The 22,338-nt window shown below is 38.2% G+C and overlaps 1 protein-coding gene across 7 annotated transcripts in view; it reads left to right on the forward strand.

Annotated features, from left to right (window-relative positions):
• Positions 1-22,338, forward strand: part of pde1ca (phosphodiesterase 1C, calmodulin-dependent a) — a gene marked incomplete at its 5' end in the record, with an annotated part of 48,505 nt that overhangs the window by 16,430 nt on the left and 9,737 nt on the right. For all 7 annotated transcript variants that reach the window (XM_079488028.1, XM_079488030.1, XM_079488029.1 and 4 more), the window contains 7 exons: positions 16,320-16,433; positions 16,644-16,826; positions 17,423-17,489; positions 19,842-19,958; positions 20,130-20,270; positions 21,506-21,606; positions 21,684-21,812. In XM_079488028.1, the coding sequence (XP_079344154.1) occupies positions 16,320-16,433; positions 16,644-16,826; positions 17,423-17,489; positions 19,842-19,958; positions 20,130-20,270; positions 21,506-21,606; positions 21,684-21,812 (852 nt within the window). The remainder of the gene's footprint in view (positions 1-16,319; positions 16,434-16,643; positions 16,827-17,422; positions 17,490-19,841; positions 19,959-20,129; positions 20,271-21,505; positions 21,607-21,683; positions 21,813-22,338) is intronic.

Here is a 22,338-nt window from a genome sequence, read left to right on the forward strand (position 1 = left end):
CTGTATACTATGGTAGGGACTACCATATTCATTTTATTTTCATGTGCTTCAAGTTACTCCAATGTGTAACATTTTTTATTTTACAATGAAAAAAAACATGGTATTACTATACTGTAGTACATTATTGCACTATTGAGTATTTTTTGTTTATTTTTTTCAAAGTTAAAGCCCAGTTAGAAGCCAAATGTGCCAATATCTGATTTTTTTTGTCACTAATATCATGAATGTTTGTTCATGGTGCCTGGTGCTTTAAGATATGTATCTTAATACAAATATTCTTTAAAATGATCGTGATGTACCAAGTACAGTATAAAAGGGCATAAATATGCAAATCATTCAGTACCATGAGACACCAAATGACCATGGTATTACTTTCAGATACAGTCATTCGACTCCACCACTTCTGATATTTGTGAATGTGTGGTATGTTTGTGGGGGTATATGTTTTTCAATGTTTCAATATGTTTAAATGAAAAGCAAAAGACATTCAGTGCTGACATCAACCAGAGACAAAACCATAGAGGACATCATGTACACACACAAGCTCAGAGTTTTCCCATTGTGTTTGTGAGAATGTCTGGATTTAATGGATTGACAGAATAAAGCTGGGGATGTGAAAGACTGTGTGTACAGGGTCAGAGAAATGCGTGTGTGTGTGTGTTTTTTTATAGGCGCATCAAGGTTAAAGGCCATGAATCATTCAGACAGCATTTCATATACATCACTGTAAATCTAATCATGTGACGTCTGTATAATATTTTTTCTCAGTACAGCTAGATCATGAGGGTTTTATGTTGAGATTGAAAAATGGTCTTGCAAGAATCAGTTTGTTTTGCCTTGTATATACAGTACGTTTCTCTCTCTCTCTCTTTATATAAGTACACAGCAGTCCGACAAGGGAGAGAGAGAGAGGAGTAACCCTGTTTACTGTAACATCAAAATACGAGAGTAACTTTTTAGTAATCTTTAGTCCATCTTTTGTCCTCTAGTAATTTATTTGTGTTAAGCTATCAACAACTATAGTTAGTACTACTGAAAACGTTATAAATTATATATACATATTTGTTCATCTTTTGTTGCGTAGAATGTAAATCACACTCATGCAGTCTATACTTCTAAACTTGTATTTATACTTTGCAATGTTCCGTACCGGGGTTCTGGGTGAGCAAAGAATTCCCTGTGAAACGATTGATAATTGTCCAATCACATTAGATCAAACATGTAAATCTCAATATTGATACGCTATCAGTAAAAGGAGTAGGGTCTAGGGCGCAGCTCGACGTTCTGATGCATATTGGAGAGCAGCCTGAGGTCACCTGCCTGCCAAAAGCTTGTTTACCTACATAAACACTCATTAGTGTTTTCACAGAAATGAGAAAAACACAATTTTAATTTATACGCTTAATGAATACGAATATAGTGTAAATGAATCTGTTTATTTCAAAATTATTTAGCAATTTATTATATGTGTTGAACTTATGTTTAACAGTCGTCTTATCGTCTGGATAATCTGGTTAATATTCCCAATACTGACCAGCCGCTACTGTGTATGTCCCAACCTATGTTGTTTTTAATGGAAAATGTGAAGTACTTTGTTTCCACCCTGTTTGTGTAGCTTTTATGTGATTGTTTTTGTAGTCTGTTTGTTTTTGGAAGATTGCAGAGGAGGTCTAGTTTTTCTTTGAGCTGAAATTCACATAAATGGTTCTTAGTTACAGGTCAACACTGTTTGTGTGGCTTTTGTTTTATTTAACTGATTGTATTTATTTTCAAGACTGCTGAGAAGGTCTAGTTTTCCTTCAAGCTAAACTTCTGAGATATAGCTGTGAAGATTTGTTTGGTCAGAAGACAAACCTTAACGTACATGTCCACCCTGTAATGTGGCTTTTGTGTAATTCTTATTGTAATTTTTGTGATTGTTGGGGATTTTTGTCTACCCTGTTATTTTAAATGTAATTGGTTTTGTTTTTTCTTGAAGATGGCTGAGGAGATTTAGTTTTTGTCTTTTATAGATGGCTGAGGGGATTTAGTTTTTTTCATGAAGATGGTTTCATTTTTCTATCTTCTCTTCAGATACTTGAAAAGATGTGAAGTGTTTGGTCGGTGGACAGCTCGTTTGATGTTGAAAACAGGATTTTTGGAGATGTCTGTTAGTCTAGCTCAACCCTGTCCTGATGACACCACCACCCCTGCAAGTTTTGGATATCTAACACATTTATTGTCATTCTGTAATACATCATGTTAGATTTCCAGTTCTCCAGTATTGACCTGTACAGTGTCTTGCCCTTTTATGATGTTTAGTACACGTTGACCTTGACTTGATTTGATGCATACTTGCCTCTTATCTCCAAAAGTGTCAGATGTTAGAATTTAGTTTAACTACTCAAGCACAAAAATGTTGGGATACAAATTGTAGAAAATTTCTATGAATGCATGTCCAGTTTTTATAGGAATACATGAGTATGTCCCCTCAACTATTGTGAGTAAAGATAGGGCTTTAATACTTTTTATCAACAGTCGGTTGTGAAAAGACTCCAAATGAGAGAGACTATAAAACATTTATTTGAACGAGGGTCTCCCACATGAGCATCACAGCCTAATTTATCAGAGTACTCCCACTGACCGCAAGGACACAATCATGTGTCTCACCCATACGGCATATTTCAAGCAAAGCTTAACTTTATGGTTTCTGCTTCCTCTGGGCTTGTTTGCAATCTCACTCTGCCGTGTGCATCTCGACTCAAACTAATATCCAAGCCATTGAGAAACAGCTCAGAGAGGGTGTAACAGCCATCAGTGTGGCCTATTATGATCTTATTAGGGCTGGCGACCCAGTCTGAAGCAGCACGCGGCCATTACAAAGTACTGCGGCCCGATGGCACTTCAATCAGTTTCTGACACATGGTGTAATGAACACGGAGGCATTCAATCCGAACCGAGCACCCTGCGGATGGGGTTTGCATTCTTTTTTATACTTTAGAAACTAGCTTTAAAGTGTTAACGGATGGAAATGTGAAAATCCGCTTACATTTTATCGTTGGAAAGATATGAAGTACATACTTACATGTCCACCCTGTTTTGCGACTTTTATATGATTTTTCTGTATTCTTTTTCATACTTTAGAACCTGACGTGTCTGTGTTCAGTTCAGTTTTGTTCCAATTAGAGCGACCTTGATTGCTGTACCAACTGGAGTGAAACTGAGATAAATATTTACAGTGGATAAAAATCCGCTTCCACGTCAAGGCGTTTATATTAGGACGTAATAACATCAGTCAGTGATCCAGCACTGTTTTGGCAGTCGCTTCTTCGGTTTCCAGCACTCATCTAGCCAAGGTCTTGTCTTTGCATGCCTGCCTTCCACGATTTCGTCTTGTTAATTGATTGCTTCACAGCCGTTGAATCGCAGCCCTCGCACATGATAATGAACAAGATAATTACTCCAGTCAAAAACTGAGGGATTTAACAAGCGATTTCACCTCGCAACACCAACGGCCCTGTGGGACCTGCCGTCAATGCTGTGTTTTTTCCATTGAATACCAAACAGGAACACGGAGTAGACGTCATTGTTACTAGGCGATGTTTTAGTTTGTCCAAGCGGCTGTCTCGTAGACCTTGTGGGCTCTCTTCATCAATCTATTCCATATTCTTGAAGAGTCTCGTGCCCGCGGGCGTTCACAGGGATTAAATGTAGCGTTTTATTGAGGAGAGCTGTGCCGATTGTGGCCCCTGCTGCTCTCTGATCTGTCCTTCGCTCGCCGGCAGTTAGTCGGCGAGCTGAAATGAGTCTGGGTTTATCTCCCCGAACAGGAAGCAGCCCCCGGCCCTCGACGACACATCATTCTCCTGAACAAAAATGTGATGCTGACTGGCATTCATTTTTGATGATTTCCATGCACATCACAACACACCACCCGGAAAGATAATTGGTGTTTGGGCATTGCAAAGTACCAAAAATTTTAAGAAATTTTTTGTTTCAGGAAGAAGTTTTTTGCAAGATGATAGAAACATTCAGAGGCAGTTTGGAGCCGGCTCTGATATGAAATGAACACTTTTCACAGTCCAACCCAGAGGAACAATTTTTTCCCACTTTTCTCTATATTGTGTCTTTTAGTTTCGGCTTTCTAGCTGGTTTAGATGACTTGCAGAAAAATTGCATGCATGGACAGAGGATGTGATGGAAAGTTATGTCCTTGGAACAGATGTGTTTATCCGATTTATAGCAGTGTTTGAAATAATGACACATAGAAAAAGTTTGGACTTGTCTGGCAAGCGAGAACACAGAAGCTCTCACAGTTTGTAATGCAATGCTCCTGCTTGTGGGGTTTGCAGAGGGATGTAGCCGTGACCTCGCTCTTCATTGCGATGCAGATTGCGATACGGCATGCTGATAAAACCCGCCAACTTCAATTACAATGTTGATGCGCAAAATCCTTGAAGGGGACGATTTGACCCTGGCTCAGTCTCACACAGCATCTCGGCTCTGTAAAATGAGCACAGCTGTGATGATTCTGGCTCCAGATGACCTGTCGTGCACGCCGGGGCTCCTGGAGGGCCTGGGTCGTGGGAGCAGAACGCGGGTGAAGTTTAAACCGATATATACAAGAGCGCTTTGACAAACGATTATCCTCATAGGAAAGAAAAATAAACGATGACATTTCTTGAACATCTCCATTATTTCTCCAAGACAGCGATGATATGAAATGGACAGCAAAAGATGATTTAAAGGAATAGAAAATAAAAATTCTGTATCATTTTTTCACCCTCATATGGTTCACAACCTGTGCATGATATTTTGAGAAACATCTCCATGGTTTTGTGTCCATACAACATTATTCTAAATATCTTCTTTTGTGTCCTTAAGAGGAAATAAGTCTACGGGTTTATAATAACATCAGAGTGAATAAATACTTATTTTGGTGGACTATAATTTTGACACTTTTTTCCTGTAGTATATTTAGAGGAAGCAAGTTGATTCTATACGTGAAATATATGAAATTTAAAATATGAATCTCTTCTTCTATATTTCTTTAGTACATATTGTAAATTGTTCAATTTAATCAAGGATTTTTATATAGATGTCGCTGATACAACACACAACACCCCAGCATCATGTTTTATGTTTTACACACTGGAAACCATTTCAGAAAATATAAAGATATGACGTTTATCACCATAGTATATTTATATTTTGCTGACTGCGTTATGTGGTTGTGTTATGGTGTATATCAAAATCTCCCGGGCTGTTCTCAGGTCATATATTCAGGGCCCTCATAAGTCAGTTTACCGTGAGCTGAACGGTTTTAGATCCCTTGTACTTATTTGATTTCAAGGTTGTGAGAGTATCGGCCAATCTGTGACAGAGGGGAACGGCATCTTTATTATCGCTCTTTGGCACAAACCTTTAGTTGGAAATGTCAGTGAGCCAGGAGGAGATCTGAGGTGTTAGAGGTAATGTTGGAGGAGCTTTGCTTTAAAGCTGATCTTCTATGGTTTATGGGGCACAAATGGTGGATTTGATGGGCTTTGCGGCCGTGGATTGTGAATACTCAGGTATGAAGTATATTATCAATCTTCTATCCTGTATGTAATCCTTCATGTTTTGTAAACACTGTGCCGAGAATCACTATTACTATTGCTTTTACTTTGCAAATAAACCCTAAACGTGCAACTTTGGTGAAGAAATTATAAATTATGCCTTAAATTGTCCGCCACAAAGTGCCACCACCAACACTATAGCATTATTTCGAAGACCAAAACATCCCCTTTTTATAGTATAATATACTGTATATGAGTAGTTGACAAATGAACTGCACATGTGTCCTATGGTGTATAAATGTAGAAAAATAACAAAGTGATAATAAATATCTCTTATCATTAGTGTCCTTCTGAAATCTTGTATGTCCAAATTTGCAGTTTTTCAGGAAATGGAAATGACACTATACCTTATAAATGGTTAAATACTGCGTTGTTTAATTTGACAGGCACTTTTTCATACTTTTTATTGGTTAGATATTTGTAAAACATAAAGGCTGACCAACTGCTTTCATTGTTTACCTCATCTGACACACATTGGAATAAAGCGTCTGCTAAATGATTAAATGTAATAATGATTTATGGAAAAAAACAAACATGACGAAACATGATTTGATAAGCACAGCAGTGTTATGCTATTTTAAATTATAAATATAAATAATTATAATTTTTCAAAATTTTAGCTCTGACACCATAGTGGTACGGTTTAATTGTCGACTACCCATACAGTATATCTTTATGTATATTACAGAATGCATTTATGGTTCGTAAGTTAAGAACTGCCTGACCAATAGTGTAACTGAATCATTTTAAATATATGATTCATAAGTTTTAAACAGATTTTTGAGGATTTCAATATGAAAACAGCTCTTGAGAGTAATTTTGATGGAGTTCACGGGACGATGCGGTGCACAAAGAAATGTGTACGTTACGTTATTGTCGGTTTACCTGACTGTCCGCTTTTCCTTGTTGTCTGTTACAGAAAATAAGAAAAACTATTTAACTCGAATCTGTATCTGAATAATTTTGTGCCAGGCTTGGAAATGTTTCAAATGTTTAGTGCCAGATTTTACTTTGCTTGGCTGTTGGAAATCTTACAATCTGACTCGTAAAATCTGCATTGGTGGCCAAAAGTGATATCTGGAGGGCATATTTCTCCAATGTTTGCTTTTTATGCCTGTCAAAATATATAAACACGTGATAATTTTTTTGCAAAAAGGCAAACAGCATATGGGTTTTATTCAAATGTGTAAAAGGCAAAGAAAAAGCTCACAGGTAACAAAGCAAACGTTTTCTTCAGTTTTATCATTTATCAATATTCAGTTGATCCTCTCTTGTTTTTCTTCTTGTTCATTCTCCTGGGTCTTGACTCAGAGAGCTTTGAGCATGTGCTGTGTTATTTTTGCCAAACCTCCTAAAATCCTTCCCATAGTTGTGCTTCAGCTTACAAGCCAAGAAAACTACGCAAGACACACAGAGTACATTTTTAATAAATCTTCAAAAGTATATTTGAAGAAAACTATTTTTTAAAAGTTAGACATCACTTTTGGCCATTACTGAAAGATGACAGAGAAATGAACGGTCATTTATTCTGCTATTATGCATCTTATCTGCATTCGCTTCTGAGCTCCATTTAATATTCATAGTTCTGCAACAGGCTGTGATGCCTCCAGTGTGAAATAAAATAAGATGTCTGACTCGTGGGAATGGCTGGCAACACGACATACTGTGAAACCGAGTTTACAGCGTTGAAAATGACCGTTCAGTGGTGTGATGCAATGCAAAGCTCCTGGCCTTAAGACCCTTTTTACGGCGTGTGAGGAGTCGGATCTGCCTTTCGTTGTGCTTCCAGAATTACACAATGTTTTATGTCCTATCCTGTCATATTCTTCAGCGGGAGGATGAGTCGGGTCAGAATGGGAATTGGTTCTGTTCCCTGTGAGCATTTCTGGAGGTCTGGACGTTTGTGAAAGACCTGGCAAGCGCTGTGTCAACACGCTGGCTCACAATCTCTCGTACCAGAGCGCTGGCCCGAGACCTGTGACCTGGAAAGGGCGAGTGTGACCACAACAGAGTCGCTCGTGTCAACCTCTCCAGCTGCTCGGCAGACAACAGAGAGGGCATTTCGAGTTTCTTCACCCTGGCCAATTCCACGCCATCCCCTCCGGTCATAATTAGATATGACGGCAGTAAATGGTGTGTTGTTATGCCCATTAAACTTTTCACCCACTGTTAGAGTCATTGGCTTTGCTGTATATGCACCGCCTCTGCTTCCGTCTCCACAGTTACAGGGGCACCGGTCTTTTCTTCCCTAACTGCACAGATTCTCTTCAGCGTCTGCCAGGTGCTTATGGTAGTCCAGCAGTATTTTATGGTTTATATTTGGCCATATACTTATATACTGTATATAAATATTCTGTATGAGTATGTTCAATCTTTATGGACACGTGCAACAAATTCAAAGCTCTGCTCTTGGCTTACAAAACAACCACTGGTTCGGCACCTCCATGCCTTCACTCGCTAATACAGACTTATGTGCCTTCTAGATCCCTGCGTGCCGTTAACAAACAACATCTTGTAGTGCCATCCCAAAAAGGGTGGAACGATAATGTTTCTTTTTTCGTATATTCGTATGCCCTTCTTTTCCTATTGTTTACATGTGTACTCTGCAATATTTTTTATTGTTTTTGTGTTTTTTGGGGGTGTATTGTGCATGTGTTCGCATCGATGCATTAAGACCACTTTGTATAGACCACGTCGGAAAACTTCAGAAAACAACGCTGATCCAGCAGAACGTCCTGTCTCACTTTCATTACACTGTGCAAACATTTGAACAGAATACAACCGACTGAACATTATTAGCATAATTAAAATATTTACTTAAGATTTAAAAAAATGAAACTGGAAGTGCTTGTTTACATCTTGCAAAGTGGTTTATAGTCCGTAGAAGCCACGAATGTCCAGCTGAATAGTTTGTTGTCTGTAGAGAAAGTTGCATGTGGAATGTCTGATAGATGAAACGGATTGATCATTATGCGTGAATGTGTAATAAATATTGCAAATGTCTTTAGTAATGTGTAATGGATGACATTCACAGGACTTGTGGACTGTGTGTGCGTATAGTCACAGACGTAAGTGGTTATATACCGGTTGACCTTCATGTTGTCACAAGAGAGCAAAGAGCGTGGTGTTGGGTGTGGGGTGGGGGGGGTGAAGATAAATGGGATTGTTCTGGCTGAGTGACAGTTCAATGTCTGAAGAGTCTTTATCAATTATCAATCCAACAGCTCCACTCATGCGTTACTGAACAAAATAGAAGGTTGAATATTTAATGAATCTATCTCCCTCTCTCTCTTTCTATCTATATCTCTCTATCTATCCCTCTGCCCTCTCTCACTGGCAATTAAAATCAGCATGTAACCTGAAGCTTTGTGTGACCTTCACTGCTATAACATTTGTGAGATATTGTGCCCCAGATTGATGCCGGGTATCTGCTCGGTAAACAAGCTGCACTTATTCCAGAGCTGCCTGCATTGCATTGTGCAAGCCCCGGCAGCGTAGAGAAACACAAGTCTCAGACATATTTTTCATTATGCCACAGATGGTCACTTCAAATCAGCCCAAGTTGTGACTATTTTTAAATGCCAGCTAAAAATTCTGTTGCGTTGTGCCATTTCCTAGAGATTTGATCCCTGGTTTAAAGTTAAATGTACATATACACCCAAAGAAAAATGGCTAGGGTGTAAGCTGAAGGTGCTTCAATACATGTGTTTTTTCCAAACCTAATTTTCAATAGGAAATAGTTCAAATAGTTTTTGTATACAGGATGGTATGGTGTGTAATGTTGCCACTGTATGAGACACTGGACTGAAGTAGGTTTGTTGCAGTGTTTACATATCTTGCGGTGCTAAACCAGGCAACGTATCACGATACCAAGTAGTATCGCGGTGCTCCGTCACATTCATAATGTAAATTCACAAAACTAATTTTCTTATTACACAGATCTAATTGAAACTTTGTTTTAAGTACTATAGGTTTACTATAGTAGTATTAACTATAGTAATTGGATAATTTGTAGAAAATACTGTATACCTTAATATTTACTATGGTAAGACTTAAAACCACTAGTGTCTGGGAATGTTGGTAAAGTTTGCTATTGTAAATATTGATGACAACTGAAATGTTTGTTCGAACTAATTGAAATGTGCGACATATTTCCTTTATACGGCAATGTTTGTACAGGGAAATGGTAAAGCTTGAATGAAAATAAAACGGTCAGTAGGTGTGCGGAGTCAGTGAATCATTCAGTCAATTTGTTCAAAACGACTGATTTGTTCATGAACAAAGAAGGTATCTTGATGAATGATTCATTGAATCATTTTCTCACCCGAGTCATTCAAAACACAGATCCATTTAGGATAGAAACACGGCAAAAAGGCAGTTCAAATTAACGTTAATGGGCATGTTTAACATATTCATACGGTACTGCAATACTGCTGTTTTAACATTAGAGCTGCGTTTCCTTTATATTGAAGCTTTAGCACCGCGATGCTATAGCTCGGTGCAATCGTACAAAAAAAAGTGTTCTTTGGCTTGTAACAATAGCAGAACCCTTTTTCTCTTCCCAAATTCGAATTCTGGGTTTGGTATTTGATAACTGCTTGAAATTTGATAAACGTATTAGCACTATCATAGGCTATAGTTTTATATTTCGCTCTCTTTTGAAAGTTAAGCCATTTCTCGTGATTTCTTTATCACGTCACGAATGAACTTTTGTAAATTATCTAACCATAAAATAAAATGAATACTTGAATAAACATAAAATCTATGATTAAAAACAGTATGAAGCTTACCTGTGTGGTGTGTCAGTCTGCAGGCACCTCAGCAGGACTGTTAAATCAAGACTTTGTTGCAGGACAAACAACCAATCAGGAGGCAGCTTCTAAATAACTGATTTCATTTAAACTGAAAAAGGCGGGAATTAGAGAACCCTTTGCCAATTTCAGCAGAAAAATTGATCTTCAGAAGACTGTAGCGTCAATAAAGAATCTTTCTAGAACCATATTTTTATAAAATCACTTTTGATAAAATAATGAGCCAATATATCGTTTTTGGTGTTTCTTTCAGCTATTTTATCCTCTCTTTCTGTTCTTTCATACACCTTCTCTTTTGTGTAAATCACTTAGTGATATATCCATATTTGTTTGCATGACTTCTCCTCAGCATTTGTTTTTTTCTTTATGTAATCTGATTTAGCTTTTAGTTGTTCATCAAATATAACCGATAAACAAAATTTGATATGTGAAGCTGTCGTTCCAGGCTACCGTTCTCAAACTGATGAACAGATTGTCATGATTCTGCCTTCTCTTGTCTTGATTTTCTGGTCTAGGGGCAGAATCATGGCAGACCCACGTGTTTTATGTGGAGAGAAACATATTATTGTCAATCAGGACAATCCTGTCTCGTCATTTGGCCCCGCCCCTCTCGTTTCTAGTATAGCTTCCCTCCTGTGTCTCATTACCCACACCTGCCCATCGTTACCTCCTTTGTTAGTCTCCCTATATAATACCCTCTTGTCTATTGTCTTGTGCTTGTTTGTTCTCGTACCTCTCGTACATCGTGGTAACTGTTTGCGCTGTATAACTGCGCTATTGAGGATTTGTCCCTACGCTGTGTCCCAGCGTTAGCATCCTGTTCTGTTACCCTCCTTGAGTTTTTCGTTCCTGTTTTTGCTGTCTTTGTTATCCCCTGGACTTTACCCCTCGTGTGTTTTTGTTTTCTGTTATATTATTAAAATCCGTGTTACCCCTTCATTGCTGCCTGCGCTTGGGTTCTTCTCTCACCTACCTGTTTCGTGACACAGATTGCAGACAAAGCAACAGAGAATCTTTATGACCTTTGTCATTTTATGCAGAATCTGCTCATTGTGTGACTCTGTTTTACTGTTTCAGAGGAACAGACATTGTGTGAATATATTACCAACAGTTTAGAAGATGATTTCTGACGGATGATGTGAAACGCTCCATATTAAATATGCTCAATTCTGTAATAATTCAACTAGAGTGGTTTGCTGTATAAAGTCCGTAATTTTCTAGTGTTGTATGTTTACAGTATTAAAGAAAGAAGTCTTTTGTCAGAAAAATATGCATTTGTTTTTGTTTTAAAAACCTCTCTTGGACTCTTGAGCTGGTTTGGATTGTTGATGTGATTAAATTCAGCGAGGCTTTCCTGTTCCTTCATATCTGAAGTCATTCTCTGTCTGATCTCTGTCTCTCCATTTATTTAGTTTCTGATCTCTCTGACTGCGTGTTTTAGTGATGGGGAGTGATTGGTTAATAGAGTGCATAGATGTCCAACCTCCAGATATGAGATTTTCACCCGTTTCATCAGCGTTTGTACCTTCCCACTGTACATGTATATGCCATGTCTCAATGCGATATTTTAAGGTTGTATTAGCGGATGTGACTGAAATGTATTCATAATTCCTCGCGATGAATCCGATGCTGGCTGGTTTACACATCTGTCCATGTCGAGTTAGCAGGCGCCACAGACATCATTTCAATTCTGTGCACGAGTAATTCCACCAGAATCCAATTAGAGAGCCGTTAAAGAAGATTATGGTCCAGTTAGTCCTGTTCTGCCCAACCTGATTAAAGGGTTTATAGAGCTTTTACTGTGTTTGGGCTTCTCAGTCCGGTTTAAAACCCTGTGTGCTTGAGAGGATCGGCCCAACGTCAGTTTTTTATGCTTCATCCGACACTATACGTAACGTGCTGAACCAGTTGGCGGCAGGTTTAGCATCATCGCTGGTCCGGTGGATAAACAGTTGTGTGAAGATATCAATGCAGTTGGTCAGAGCTGTGGCCTGACGGTTAGTATGAACATACTGTCAATAAATGTAATATCTTTATAATTAATGACAAGGTTATAATAATTAACAGTCATTTTTATTTAATGTCTTTAGAAAAGACCAGGTCATAATGGTATTTTAAGTATTTGTTTACATATTTTACTGTAAAACGATAATTAAAATTTTATAAATTTTTCTAAGACTAGCTATCTTAGGTGTTTTCGCTTTTGTGTTAAATGCAAATGAAGTAAAATTTTCAAATATATTTTGACTGGAAAACAATAACTCAATTTGAATCAAATATTTCATATTTATTTTAAAGTTTTTTTACAAAAGACAAGCAAGGTTATTTTGCTTCTGTAGTAAACACACTTTATTTGACTTTTTTAAAATATATTACTGGAAAATACGAAGATAATCGGCTCCCCCCTTATTTCTATCAGTCGTCCTTTTTTTATTGTGCCTATAAATAAAAGCGACAAAAAAGCTTAAAAATAACTTTTAGTTAGTAAAGTTACAAATAACTTTAAAGCGTTGGTCATTAACAGGTGTAAATAAACTATTACTACTAAACTATAAACTATACGATACTGTACTAATAAACTATAACTATCACTACATACAAAATATTTTTAGTTGTTTGTTGATTTGAATGTGAACTCTGGAGGTTAAGAAGTTAATGGAGAGAGAATGTCACTGTTTTCAATCCAAAGGTTTCCGGTTCGTTTTGGCTCGGTTAGTATGCTTCCCCGTGGCTCTCGGTAGTGAGTCAGAAATGAAGAACTAATGAGAAATCAGGGTCCTGACCAGTCTTCCTTTCTAAAGCCACATCCGTCAGGAAATTGAAGTCCCGATTGTTTGGGACCTGATTCCCAGCATGTCCCTTTGGTCCAGTCCCCCACTATGCGACAGGAAGGCATTTGGGTCCCCCCCGTGGAAGCCCCATATGTTTAAGTCTACATGTGCCAGTCGACTGACGCATCACACATCACCACGGCAACCTCGGCAGTGCCAGAGCTCAGGAGGGCACGTGGTGAACAGAATCACAAAAATGAGCTCACCGGCACCGTCAAGGTCATCTAAATAGTCCACTCAGAACAAACGTGTTCTTCGATAACCATTGGTTGATTTCCATTGCATAGACAGAAAACCACTGAGACACTTCTCAGAATATCTTCTTTTGTGTTCCATGGAAGAGAGTCATACATACATGACCTCAATGGGATGTAGAAATCCTAACCAGACTCCCTTAGACATCCAACAAAGGTCAGAGAAGTGTGATAAATCCCCTGATATTCAATGACTGACCTTAAAACCACTGACCAACGGAGAAGGATGGAATAAAGAGGGCTTGTTGGGTACTGGAAAAGCATTTAGTTGACTCATTTGTCTGTGTTTTCGTGCATGTTTGCTTGTGTCATAAATTAAAAAGAAAGGAAAAGGTAAGAGGGGAGATTAAAGTATGGATTAAAAGTGACCTTGCCGTGTCACAGAGCTGAAAGATGACAGAAAAGGAAGCCCAGATATCCTTGTGTCTCTCCGGGGATCTCGGGTAATGGCATTTCTCTGTTCCCGTTGTATGAGAGCCTCCGGTCCTGGATGACCTTTGAATGACCTGGAAGGCTCTGCATGGACCTCAGTCTTAAATGATCATATTTAATGTACAGTATGCTTTTCTACGTCTGTAAATACTGTATAACGGTTCTGATGTTGTTTAAAAACCTTCGGCTGGAGTTGTTCTGCTTTGCAAACACAGAACAGTTGTGATGAGTCATCAGCACAGATGCTCACTTGGAGATTAGTGTCTGATCTTACTGCTGGGCTGAGTGACATGTCAGAAAAAATGTGACAAAGACTGAGCAACTAATAAACTAGCCATGCTAGCTATTTAGCATAATTTGTTTTACATTTGGTAGATTATTCTTAAAGGAACAGTTCACCCAAAAAAATGTATTCTGTCATCATTTACCATCGAGTTGTTCCAAATCTGTATAAATGTCTTTGTTCTGATGAACACAAAGAAAGATATTTGCACGAATGCTTGTAACCATACAATTGTTGAGTACTATAGGAGGGAAATTGACAATGGTAGTCAAAAGTGCCCCACAATTTTTTGCTTTCCTACATTCTTCAAGATATCATCTTTTTTGTTCAACAGGTAAAAGTACATTTACAAAGCTATTTTTCCCACTATGGTTCTCAAGGGTGGCCAAGAACTGTTTGGTAACAAGCATTCTTCCAAATATCTTTCTCTGTGTTTATCAGAACAAAGACATTGACATATGATTTGGACTTGAGGGTAAGTAATTCATGGACAAATTTTCGGAAAACGGCAGGACAATGGCAGACGTCTCCACTCATTTGATTGGTCACTTTTAACATGCAGTCACCTACAGACTACCTGTCTTACCCAAGGGTATACATAACACTGTAACCCAAGTTTAAAAACTGAAAATCAGGTAATGCCAAATGGTGATGTTTCTGTACAACGCGTAAGATACAGGTCGGACACCGTAGGTGAGTGCAAGTTAAAAGTGACCAATCAAAGGATGACGTCACCATAGAAATGACAATTTAAAGCACATATGCATTCCTGTCACCTTTACACGCAATTCTACTCGCAGCTTTCATGTGAACTCTCATGTGAATGAACTCGACTCTGAGACGGAAGGTGTGGTCTGATGGTCTAATCGTAAGCATCTAATCGTGCTTTTTCTCCCTATTAGAAAGGTCACGCATTGTGTGCGTTGCTGGCCGGGTAGGCTCGCTCGTCTAAAGAATTTTGCTCTTATCGTTTCTGCTCCGGGCAGATTCTAGGAAGTACTAATCCTCTAATGGGATGGCATTGACTTGCAGCATCGATTGCGTGTTGGTCTGAAGGAAGGGATTCCTCTGGGACACCAGTGGAATGTGTTTCTGTTCTGCCTCGCCGCTTTTGATAACATTGTTCAAACAGCGTGTCCTCGACCCTGTTTCCCACGTCACACTTCTCAGTCGAACGAGAGCACTTCATTCAAATCACACCGCTGCCGACTCCTTGAAGTTAGAAGACGAGAGACTCATCCAGACTAGTCACGTCAAGTTGCTACTTTGGCTGGAAATTGATTAAAGGGCACAACATCGACCGCTACTACCTAGTTTATTTCTTTTTTAAATAAGTTTCTCTATTAATTAAAAAATGCAGTGTAATTGTCTGCATTAACTATACATTTTATTTCATTTATCTAGGATTGAATTTGAAAAAAAATGTAATTCCTGATAGTAATAGTTAGCATATGTTTATGAGATGTACGTGACATATATTATACATTGAGGGTCTGTCAGTCCCCCAGTATATAGGGAGTTCATTGTGCCCTGATTGGTCAGTTTAAATGTCTCTTGTTCGGTCACATGCTCAAGAAAACAAAGTCCAAAAGATATTTTGTGAAATTGTAACATCAGCATCTGTGTTTACATTACTGCTGCACACTGTCAGAATCTACAGTGAACAGCTCATTTTAATTGTTGGCAGTATGAAGGATTCATGACGAGAAGAGCTTTTATTATCTTTAGCAATAAAGATGATGGACGGAAGGTTTTCACTTTGAATAAAAAGAGCTTTTGGCAGCCACAAACCACAAGTGTGTGTCAGCTCATAGTTTTGACTTCAGACAGAATTTTTTTAAATAAAGCAACTAAATGGACAATATGTTGTTTTTTACTACCGTGGCTGCCATGTCAGATCTATGTTGAAATTAATTTGATAAGGATCCAGCAGACAGCATTGGTGTAGTAACTTTTGAATGTTTTATTTATTTGCTTTTGTTACCACATTCCGTGCCGCATAAAGTGCATTTACAATAGATATGAGCCTAATTTTCCTCCAGACATTATTTCAAAAATGCATTAAAAAACTAATATCTTTTTTCCTCTGTAATTGTTTTGTATGATGACAGGCTGAGATGTTTGGTGAAACAGTTGGAAAGAGGAGAGGCTTCTGTGGTCGACCTGAAGAAGAATCTTGAATATGCTGCATCCGTTTTAGAAACTGTCTACATAGAAGAGACGAGGTAATGTGGACACACACACACAAACTTCAAAGAAGTTTAGGTCACTGTGAAGGTATTTTGAGTTTAAAATGTATATTTCTATCACTGTATCCCTCCATCACATGTGTCTTTTCCTCACAGGCATTTCCACTGAAATTTCATCTGACATGATTACCCATTTAAGTTTCTTCTATGGAGCGGCGATTGTGACGTGCTCGTGTGTTTCTGCAGGCGGTTGGTGGACACGGAAGATGAGCTGAGTGACATCCAGTCCGACTCCGTTCCCTCAGAAGTGCGTGACTGGCTGGCGTCGACCTTCACGCGTCAGATGGGGCTGATGCTGAGGCGGTCGGAGGAGAAGCCGCGATTTCGCAGCATCGTGCACGCGGTGCAGGCTGGGATATTTGTGGAAAGGTGAGTGGGGGATTTCTTCCAAAGACATTAAAAAGGGATCATTCAAAACCTGTGTATGACTCTTTTTTCAGTGGAACAAAAGAAATATCTCAGTAGTATTATGCCCATATGTATTATACACATTCTCTGCAAAAGAAAAGATGTCATGTACGTTTGGAATGACCAAAGTAAACAATGCAAAAATTATCATATCTTTAATATGCAAAAGGACACTTCTTAAAGTCACAGTATTAAGAATAAAAAGTTTTGACTAACATTATTTGTCAACATCATAGAACAAACAATATAAAACAATATAACCTGACTTCTTTAAACCCTCTCTATCCCACAGACAGTATATAATAAACTTCCAAGTATTGATGTGGAGCTGATGCTGTACATCTCAACCAGGGACATTGATGGATTGCTCACTGCAATGATAAATTGACCACGATGTCCCGTGCCGTTTATTTCCTATCTGCCATCTTCTCACTACCACGTGGCCTTTAAATGTTAATACTTAAAGAAATTAGTACCAATAGCAACAGGATTTCCACCGATGTACCTCCAGCATGTGTTGCACACACTAACAAAGATGTGTTATCTGTGTCTGACAGGATGTACCGACGGACCTCCAACATGGTGGGTTTGAGCTATCCGCCCAGCGTGATCACAGCCTTAAAGGTAATATTACCGGTTGGCACGCACACACAACCTGGTCACAGCACGATGGTTATCACAATACACACTGGTGCATTTTCAATGCCCTGTTTGATCAACCAGTCCAAAATTGATCTCCCCTCGGCCAGCTGGGTTACCTGGCACACATACACACACATGCATACGTTTGATCAGTGCGTGAGAGTTTAGCGTGTGCTTAGGTAAGTCTCACAAATCTCTTGCTGGGTTCGTGAAATTCTAGTCCAATTATCCGTCCAACAATTGGCCATGATTTGACAGAGAGCGGCCATTTCACAGCTGATATCGGCTGTGTCGCTCGCCATCTCTGCTCCCATCAGCCTCTCATTCATTTTTTATTTCAGCAATTTGCGGCGGCACGGCTTCGACTTTTATATCTTTCACTTTTCTCACTGCTCCGTTTTCACATGAGTCAGACGTCTGGCGTTTTGAAATACTCTTGCTCCGTCCCGCTGTGATGGTAAAACTGTCGACCGAACAAAAGATGAGTGCTCTTAGAGTTTTCTGGCTAAAACAGTCGGCACTATACAATCTGTACTGCACAGTTGGGCCGTACGATATATATAAATTATTGAAATAAAGCAAATGTGCATGTAGCAATAGCTGAAGGATTTGAATAATACAAAAATGTTTGTGTTGTTCGAATTTTAGCTTTAGCTTGTTAATGTTTCCAAATACATTTTATTTACAAACTTAAAACATTGTTGTATTAGATATTGTACAGAAAACATTATTTAGCAAGTTATTGCATATCACATTTTAAATTAAAGCACGTTTAACAACACAGCAGACGTATCGCTACATGACACACCAGAACCAGTCACACTGAAGCATCCAGATCTCTCCAATACTGCGTTATTTTATAAAAGATCCAGTGCGATGTGATCAGGTTTATATATGTCTTGTGTGGGTATCAAAACCTTCGCGTTAGATTATGACTCCTTTAGAAATGTGAACTGTTGATGGTTATGGCAAATAATTCGTCCTATGTGAAGTGTTTTAATAAATGTTAAGCTCTTGGCTATCTACATACAAAAGACGATACATCAAATGTGCCTGCTGGCTGGAGTTTTATGTCATCATCCCAGTAGATGTCGCTGTCCAACTTCTTATGGTGAGAAACAAAGTTTCTTGGTTAAAAGCACTAGATTTTTCATCTAGTGGTGAGGTTGCGAATTGCTATCATTGGCTCACTTCACCCCTCTCTTTCGAAAGCACTACGGTGGCTGGCACAGAAGATAGATGCCATCATGCTTTTGCCTTTTTGGCGAAGAAGATTTACGAAACGCATTCTACAAGGCGTGTGTAGAAATAGCTCATTCTAAGATGATAAAAACATAACACTTCATTATGAAAGGTCTTTATAAACTTCTGAAGACATGGTTATGCATATTATATTGCAATTCTATCAATAGATCCTCCAAAATAATGACACACTGCACCTTTAACTTTTCATGTATAAACTGTGTGTGCGTTTTATAAAGTAAGCCCCGGGTTTATGCCGAATGCCCGCTTACTGTCTGACCGGCCTCACATCAGGATTTTAGATTTTCTCTCGCAGCAGTCAGTGAATCTGCATAAATCTCTTCGAGCCCGGAGCTACTGAAGGCTCTCAGCGCTGACTGTGATGGAGCACTGGACAAACCTTCCAATCTGAATATTTAATGTAGCCTTTTCCAAATGTTCATTGCAACCAACTAATCAAACCCGCAGAGAACTTTGTTTTAACAATGAGAAAATAAAAAATGAATGTCTGAGTTATAAGCGAATGGGGGAAAAACAAGTGCAGTTGAATGAATTACACGTATAGACCAACTCTTATTATTCAGGGTTGAAATACAAAGAAGAATATGATTAGTATCTTAGAGTCTTTATTTTTAAGTTGGATAAATCTTTGTTATGTTGAAAAATACATCTATGTGATTTTTTTTTTGTGTACTTTGTGAAGCTGATCCTTATTTCTTTCCAAATTATTATATTTCTGTTTTAATGCTTGTTCTTGTATAGACATTACGACTAAATAGTTTGTTATTAATTCAGATGTGTTGCATATGTATTTTATTGTATTTGTTATTTTACTTCTCATATACTTAGATCATTTATATGCAGTAGACAAATGCAGATATATGAAATGATACAGCTATAAAATTAAGTCTATCCTTATGCTCTCTTCTTGAGATCTCTAACTTACTAAATCTCTTTAGTACTGTATATACAGTAGGATACCGCCAAAAATATGAGAGATATAAAGAGAACTGAGCCAATGTTCAAACTTCTTAAATATATTCAGTAATAATGGTAAACATATTATGGCACTGATGTGTTTTGTCATTCCAGCATGTGGACACGTGGTCGTTTGATGTATTCACACTGAATGATGCCAGCGGAGATCATGCACTGAAATTTATTTATTATGAACTTCTCACCAGATATGACTTAATCAATCGCTTCAAGGTAAGATTTTCCATTTCTTCGTATTAGATGTCCGAACCAGATATCAAACCCTTAAACCTCACAATGTTTTTTTTATCTTTACACAAACAATCTCGACTCAAAATAATAGAAAGATACTGAATGATCTACAAAAGTTGTGTTCGTCTCTTCTGTTCACGTTCATCTCTCCAGATACCCGTTTCTGCTCTGGTGTCTTTTGTGGAGGCTTTGGAGGTGGGCTACACCAAATTCAGGAACCCCTACCACAACCTAATCCACGCAGCAGACGTCACCCAGACGGTTCATTATCTTCTGCTTAAGACCGGCATGGTGGTAAGTCAAAACCCTTCGATTCGCACTGAACCAGGTTTACATTTGGTTTCACATTTTAGAACTGAATCTCAATTATGAAATTGAATATTTTTGTTCGTATTGTGTAGTCAATGCCCGGAACGTCAAGAAACTTACTGTAAAGTTTTAGAAAGTAATACAAATTAGATTTATTTACATGTATTTTATTATATTGCGGCTGCTTGACTGAATATCTGGAATGTCAAGAAACTTTGAATAAAAATGTATAGTACTATATAGTTTTAGAAAGTAATAAAAAAGAAAAACTTTATTGCATAGAATTTTACATAATATTTCTTTTATTTTATTTGATCTTATTTTTTTATTTATTGTTGCTGCTTGTCTGAATATCTGGAAAGTCCAGAATATTGTAATGAAAATGTTTAGTACTATAAGGTTTTAGAAAGGCATACAAATAAAAAGATTTATTGCATTGATTTCTCATAATATTTTTATTTCATTTTATTGTTGCCGCTTGTCGGAATATCTGAATTGTTAAGAAACTTGGAATTTAAATGTATATTACTATTAAGTTTTAGAAAGTTTTAAAAAGGAAAAATGCATTGCAAAGATTTTCACATGGATCATTTGTCCCAAGCCCCATAAATATAGCATAACTGCTCTGCTCCCAGAGATGATTATTATTTCTACTGATCTGGGTGCCGTACATGTTTTATTAAACCTGAAACCACGCTTGTTGTGTTTATTGAGGCTCGAGACCCTCAGAATGTGAGTATGTGCAGTGGTCCGCAGCTGCCTCATGCCAATCAATAGGAAGTTAATCTCCCCCGACGTCTCAAAACACGCTCGTATCACTCCCGTCGTGGGCTCATTAACCTCTCTGTGATGTGTAGACATCACACCGCACTTCTAACAGATTATTTTCCCCCCAGCATTTACACCACAGATTCTTTCTTTTTGTCATACTGGCACTCGGGTGATTTAGTGCTAATATAAAACAACGTCACGTGCATTAATTCACAAGAATGATGAAGTTATGTGATTTCATTTCCTTCACGCTTATCACCAGTTCAGCAGAACGGCGTTATTATTTATTGAAGCGTATGTTGTGAAATCTAATGGTGTAAAGTTTGATTTTTAAAAACTTATTTTCATTGCTTGACCATGCAAAACTCTCTTGAGTGTTTTGTCGATTCATGCAATTCTCCAACAAATCCTTTACAACTGTTTTGAACTTATTTTACAACTTATTTCAGCACTGGATGACCGAGTTAGAGATCTTCGCCATGCTGTTTGCCGCAGCCGTGCACGATTACGAACACACGGGCACCACAAACAACTTCCACATTCAGACCAAGTGCGACCATTACAATAAAACACCATTTTGATGTAGTTTGTGTCTTTGAATGATATTAAGTACAGTACGCTTCACAGGTCAGACTCCGCCATACTGTACAACGATCGCGCCGTTCAGGAGAACCACCACGTGAGCGCTGCATATCGCCTCATGCAAGAAGACGACGAAATGAACATCCTCCACAATTTGTCCAAGGACGATTGGAGGTTAGAAGCAAACAGATCAGATCATGAAAATTGAATAAACTCTAAAGGTTCTGTTAAAAGTATGAAATTAAGCGGCATCTAGTGGTGAGGTTGCGAATTGCAACTAACGGCTCACTCCACCCCTCTTTTTCGGAGCACTACGGTGGCTGACACAGAACTAAGATGTCTTCACGGTTATGCTTCTTTGCTGAATGAGATAACATATTTATGAAACGCGTTATGTAGAGCAGTTTGTCCATTTAGGGCCACTGTAGAAACAACATGGCGACTTCCATGTAAGGGGACCCGCGGTGTATGTAGATAGAAATAGCTCATTCTAAGATAATGAAAACATAACACTTCATTATGAAAGGTATTTATACACATCTGAAGACAAAGTTATGTATGTTATATTGCATTTCTGTCAAAAGATCCTCCAAAAAAGGACACATTTGAACTTTAAGAACAAGAAAAGGACTTTACAATTCATAGGTTTAGGGTTAAGACGATCCGAATTTCATAAAATAAGATAAAAAGGAGATTGAGC

Source organism: Barbatula barbatula (genome assembly GCF_947034865.1).
Source record: "Barbatula barbatula genome assembly, chromosome: 23".
Classification (NCBI taxonomy): Eukaryota; Metazoa; Chordata; class Actinopteri; order Cypriniformes; family Nemacheilidae; genus Barbatula; species Barbatula barbatula.